The 6,369-nt window shown below is 49.2% G+C and overlaps 1 protein-coding gene across 1 annotated transcript in view; it reads left to right on the top strand.

Moving 5' to 3' along the window:
- Positions 1-6,369, top strand: part of SDK1 (sidekick cell adhesion molecule 1) — a gene marked incomplete at its 5' end in the record, with an annotated part of 365,000 nt that overhangs the window by 245,295 nt on the left and 113,336 nt on the right. Inside the window, 3 exons of the mRNA XM_007447090.1 lie at positions 293-402; positions 2,074-2,224; positions 2,788-3,025. Coding sequence (XP_007447152.1) covers positions 293-402; positions 2,074-2,224; positions 2,788-3,025 — 499 coding nt within the window. The remainder of the gene's footprint in view (positions 1-292; positions 403-2,073; positions 2,225-2,787; positions 3,026-6,369) is intronic.

Raw genomic sequence — 6,369 nt, 5'->3', positions numbered from 1 at the left:
AGTTATCCCCTCACCAGGAATGAAGGACCCGACGGCCAGGTCCTCTCCTGCACCCGCGGCCTCAGAGCGCTCGGGCAGTTGTGCCCAGGTCCTGACTGTGAGCTGGTGACTGGAACCTCCCAGACCCAGTGGCAGGGACAGAGGGGCCCACGTCTCAGAGGCACAAGTTGGGGGTGTGCACACGCAGGACTCAACTCGCCCCACTCGTGGGGGACACTGGGCGGCCGCACATACATGAATGGCAGCCTCCGCCCTGTGTCGTCCAGCCGGTCCCAAGACCTCCCTTCCCCAGGTTGGAGCCGTCGGCGACGAGGAAGAGTGGGTTACCCTCTACGAAGAGGAGAATGAACCTGACGCCCAGACGCTGCAGATCCCGAACCTCACGCCCTACACTCATTACAGGTGAGAGCGGCGGGCCACGAACCCCGCACGAGGAAGGGGGTGCCCCCCACACGTGGCCCCGTCTGCAGTAGTGAAACCTGGCTGCATGAGTGTAAGCGAGACACTTCCAGGTGGACATAACAGTAAATTGAACCTTTCGGGACATGAGACACGGTCGAGTGTTATTCCAGGGAGGTGGTACCTGATGCTAGGTCAGCCACGCCCCTACCACCAACACCACTGGCCAGGCAGCCAGCAGCATGGCTGGTACACTAGGCTTAGTAGCCAAGGCCCACATGGTTGGAGATGTGGTGCTTTTCTTTACAAAAGTCCACAAACTCTGGGGACTGTTACCGTGCTGTGTGTACACTGTGTGTACACAAAGCAGACGTCCTCAGAATAGCCTTCTGCTTCCCCCACCCCGCCCAGGACTAGCAGTAATCAAGCACTTAATGTGCCATTTAACCTTTGCTCCTTGATCCTGAAACCTATCCAGGCAGTACATCCTTGGCCTTAACAAAGGGTAGGGTGGTCGTGGGCTCTTAGAGACATGGTGATTCCCCATAAGGTCACTGAAGGAGGTGGAATTTCCAGTTATCACCAGATGCTGAGTTTGATAAAGTCGCTGTTCTGCCAGGATGGATACATCTCATAAGATCGGGGAACAAAAGACTAAGAATGACTAGTTCAGGGAGGAAAAGGTGAGATTTTACATCTTTTTGCGAAGGACACTTTTTCAGTACAATATAGCAGACTTAGGGTTTTTGGAAAAAACCTGATGAGAGATGCTGTTTAACTTACATTCATTTTAACATCCTTCCTAAGATTAGAGCAGATGAATCAAGATACCCTTGTTTTTAGAGAAACACATTCAGCATAAAATGACCTGTTGGGATGCAAGCCTTGCCGTGGGAAATTAGTATAAGCTATACAGTTATTTCAAAGATCAGAAAGCGTGATTAGAGATCAGTGAACCTGTCTTAAAATCACGTAAATTGAGGAAGCCCCTATAATTAATATGTGTGTCTACTTAGGATATTTTTCTGGTATATAAGTTCAATTCGAATAGTTGTACATATTAATAAAGAAGAGATAAAAACTGAGAACATTGACATCGACTTTAAAGAACATCTAATTCCACCCTCGTTTCATAGACAAGGAAAAAGCCAAGTCAGCGATGGGGTGAGAGTCTCAGGGTGTGGATTCTGGGGCCGTTGCTCGTCTCCTGAACCAACAGAGAATGGGTTGCAGGGCACCCTTGGTCATTAAGAGACGCTGGAATTTCAAAGCTGTCATCTGGTAGCGACATTGTGACATTCCACTTCCGTTAAAGAGCTACTTGAGCTCTAATCCCCTGGTCTCGCCCTAAACCCGAACCAGCCAAGGGCATCTGATGGCACAGATTCTGGCCACGTAACCCATCCAGTCACGCTTCCCTTGGAACGGGAAATTGCTGAGTTGTGGTGCATTGACCATTCTGTGGAGGCTTTTAGGGAAGGAGGCCATATATGTAATTCACATTTTTCATGAAACCAGGTGGAAAGAGCGCGGCCTTGAGCAATGGCCTCTGTGACGCGGGCAGACACATATCTGCCCCCGCCCACCTCATACCCCTGGAAGTTGTGGGCGGGTTTCCATCCTTCCACATTACCTCTTGTGCAGAGTAACTCCGGTCGTCGGCTTTGCTTCCAGGTTCCGAATGAGGCAGGTGAACGTCGTCGGTGCCAGCCCCTTCAGTCAGTCCTCCCGGGTCATCCAGACCCTGCAGGCCCCCCCGGACGTGGCCCCCACCAGCATCACCGTCCGAACCGCAAGCGAGACCAGCCTGCGGCTCCGCTGGGTGGTGAGTTGGGAGGCGGGGGGCCTGCGTGGGAGCCCAGAGCTTAGTCATTTCCTAGTCTTGCCTTGTCCCGGTCCAAACTAATCTCATCATTAAACCAGGAAGTATATTGCATTTTACAGTCGGTGTTGGGTCTCAGACCAGCCCCAGCTGTCTTATTAATTAGTAGCATGACTCACTGGCTTCTTGGAACCGAGGAATATTCTTTGGGGAGGAAAGCCGATAGCCCTACAGGCTGAACCTGTTAAGTCCTTAAGCCAGGTTGACACGGAACCAATACTCAGTATTTGTAAGAGAGCCAGGTTGATATTGAATCAGAACATTTCCCCACAAAATTAAGCTGAAATGTATTAAAAGAAATTATGTCCAGCCAAAGTTACTGACAGGACTTCACTTAATTAACAGAAGAAAAGTTCCAGGGGAAAGTAGAATAAAGGTCATAAGAATATTCACCCCAGAATATCTTTTCCGTGGACTTGGTCCCCTAAGTCAGGCCCTTGCATGGAGACCCTCACGGGGGGCGGCTCCAAGACCTTGGCTCACCGCAGACTGTTGTCCACTTCCAGCCGCTGCCCGACTCACAGTACAATGGGAACCCCGAGTCCGTGGGCTACAGGGTTACGTGCTGGCGCCCCGACCACCCGTCCACTGCGCTGGCCCAAGTCATCAGCGACCGGCTGGAGAGGGAGCTCACGGTCGAGGGGCTGGAGGAATGGACAGAGTACGAGCTGCAGATGCAGGCCTTCAACGCCATCGGGGCCGGGCCCTGGAGCGAGTCCGTGCGGGGCCGGACACGAGAGTCAGGTGAGACGAAGGCTGGCCGGGTCCTCCCCGTGTCTCCCTGGAGACCGAGCAGAGCGTCCGCAGTGTCACTGGCATCTCGCTGGCTCGTCCCCCACTCCCCTGCCGTGTCTGTGTTGACACTTTCCTGAGTAATCAGGTCCAACTGCATTAGAGCCCGTGACGCTGCTTTGAAATTGATGATGAATTCTACCAGGGCCTAGACTCGCATTATTATCTTTTTAATTGGGGGTAATTCTCACCACCAATGATGAAAAGGAGGAGTGTAGAGAGACTCTGAGGAGATCTTTATGATGCAAGGTGTTCGGGACCTCCTCCTGATAAAGTCGTGCGTGTGATGTGTTGAGCCTCCCCTGCACTAGAAAATAGACCCTCAAAAGTTCGATTGCTGTAGCACAATGGTAGTTTATTTCTCCCTCATTACAGCCTAAGATGGGTGTTCTTGTTGTTGGGTGGCTCTCGTGCATGAGGTGATTCAAGGACCCAGGCTCCGCTGTCCTGTAAATTAACCGCCATCTTCATGCAGCTGCCATAGGGGAAAAATGAGCAAAGGGTGGGCGCGCCTGTGTCTTAACACCTGCCCAGAAATGGCACACACCCCTCTGCTCACGTCCGCGGGGCTCGAGGTACCGCTCATGGTCAGGAAGGGAAGGAAAACTTTCAGTGGTCTCTCTGCAGACTGCTCTTCTGGGCTTTGTGGTCAACAGTGGTTTGCAGGACCCTTACTGGCCTGGTTCGAGTTTGTAGAAACACAGAAAAGTGTTGCTAACACTCTTTAAGGACGCACAGGACAGCTCTTTCCACTGGTCTGAAATAGTGAGGTTTTCTCCTGAAAAGGAAGAACGTCTCTGCTGCTCTCACCATCCCCTTACCCCGTGACGCCCTCCCAGTGCTTGATGTATCCCGTGGGGGGGAGGGGGTGGGGGTGGGGGGCGCTGTTCAACACCTTCCTGACCTCCGCCCAATGAGGGGTGAGAAGAATGTAGAAAGCCTGAGACGGTGAGCTAGCTCCATTGTGACTTAGCTGTTTCCTCGGAGGCTTCCTGAGCCCAGGGTGTGTCCTGTCTTCTCAAGGCTCCACAGGTACAAAAGCAGAGAGGTCACCCTGGAAGCCCGTGTGGGACACGAGGGCAGCCAGGGGAAGCCAGCACCTCCCAGCAGCTGTTTCCACGCTGGACACCTCAAAATGTAATAAGTACATTTAAATTAATTAAAGACTTTTAGTAGGAACATGAACGAGTTCTGAGGAACCTTATGCACAGCATAGTGATTATAGAAAGTCGTTAAGAACTGAATCACTGTGTTGTACAACTGGAACCAGTATAATACTGTATGTCAGTTATAATTCAAAAAAAATAAAAGAGAGAGAGAGAGAGAGAGAGTCACTAAGAGAGTAGATCTTAAACATTGTCACCACGAAAAAGAAAAATAAACAGTAATTATGTGACCTAATGGAGGCGTTAGCAAATGCTGTGGTGGTAATCATCTTGCAGTATATGAGATTAAAATGTGCAACATGTTGTATGTTGTACACCTCAGTCCTACACTATGTTATATACAAATCATATCTCAGTAAAACTGGAGATAAATATTAAAGTCTTTAATTATTAAAGGAAAGCATGAAAACTTTAAGTAGAGATTAAAATACCATTTTAAACAGTTTTTTTTTTTTTTAGGAAAAACAAATAAAACACAGTCATTGAACAAACCACTCTGATTGAGGTAAAAAGTAGGTTAGACACTGATAAAGAGGGAACTACCAAACTGGAAGCTGGAAATGAGTAAAAAAAACTCAAAATACAGTGCAAAGACATCAAGATTGAAAGTATGATAGAGAGGTTACGAGACATAAAGAATAGAATGAGAAGGTCCAACATACATTTAATAAGACTCAGAAGAGAAAGGGGGAGGAAATGACAGGGAGGAAATACGTGGAGATTATGGCCGAGAAATTCCAGAACTGATATAAGACATTATGTATCAGACTGAAGACATGAATCCTGAACAGAATAAATAAAAATAAATCTGCACCAAAATGCACTGCACTACAACTGCAAATACAGAAGCCAAAGAGCAATCTCAAAGACATCTGGAGCAAAGGCATCTTACCCACAAAGACCATTTGAAGCCAACTTCTCAAGTACAGGAGAGGCCAGAAGACAACAGAATAATGATCTTGAAGGAGCTGAAAGTAAATAACTGTCAACCTCAAATTGTACACCTAGCTACACTTTTCAAGGATATTGTTCAGAAAACAACAAACTAGATGTTATGTAAAGATGAAGAAAGTGTCATTAAAAACAGAAAATAGGGCTTCCCTGGTGGCGCTAGCGGTTGGGAGTCCGCCTGCCAATGCAGGGGACTCGGGTTCGTGCCCCGCTCCGGGAGGATCCCACATGCCACGGAGTGGCTGGGCCCGTGAGCCGTGGCCGCTGGGCCTGCGCGTCCGGAGTCTGTGCTCCGCAACGGGAGAGGCCACGACAGTGAGAGGCCCGCATACCGCAAAAAAAAAAAAAAAAAAAAAAAAAAAAACAGAAAATAATACTTTGGGGTAAGTTTTCAAAGAAAAAAGTAAACCAGTGGCAAAACTGCTGCATTGAGACTATATTTTTGTAAAAATCCTTCCAGCTGCTGCACAGCCATCTTTACAGTGGTCAGAGGCCATCGCTCTATGTGTGAACTCACTCCAGTGTTTTCTTCTACCTCTGCTCTCCTCAGACAGTCTTGGATCGTCTCTTGTGTGGACCCTGAAAAGACTTTGCTGAGCAGTGTCGTCTGAAGTATAGATTTCGTATCCAGAAAAGCACTGTGGGCTCGCTTTTGTCTCGGTTGACAAATGTGTGTGCGTGTGCCCAGAAGAGGACCGCGTGCAGGCCAGCGGGGCTGACTGTGGCCGTGCTCGTAGTTCGCTTGCTGAGAAAGCTTCTGATCTCAAGGGAGAACTGTTCCTACAGCTTACACTTTGCTTTGCCAGCTATCCCGTTCTTTCTTCTTTTGGGGGTTATGGCTTACAGAAGATTATCTTTCGTTTCTAACTGAATGTTCAGTGAGAAATTTTGGTTCAAGTATATCTCTTGGAGAAGAGGAGGACAGTTCTGTTTCAGCAGGTGTTTCCATTACAACTTGATAATAGGGTTATTGATCTTCATTTCAAGATGTGGGTGGTTCAGATTTCAGATTTTTTTTTTTTTTGCGGCACGCGGGCCTCTCACCGCCGTGGCCTCTCCCGTTGCGGAGCACAGGCTCCGCACGCGCAGGCTCAGCGGCCACGGCTCACGGGCCCAGCCGCTCCGCGGCACGTGGGATCTTCCCGGACCGGGGCGCGAACCCGCGTCCCCCGCATCGGC

Source organism: Lipotes vexillifer, unplaced genomic scaffold (assembly GCF_000442215.2).
Source record: "Lipotes vexillifer unplaced genomic scaffold, Lipotes_vexillifer_v1.1 scaffold625, whole genome shotgun sequence".
Lineage (NCBI taxonomy): Eukaryota > Metazoa > Chordata > Mammalia > Artiodactyla > Lipotidae > Lipotes > Lipotes vexillifer.
Note: the sequence above shows the minus strand (reverse complement) of the source record. Positions and strands in the feature narration are given on the sequence as shown.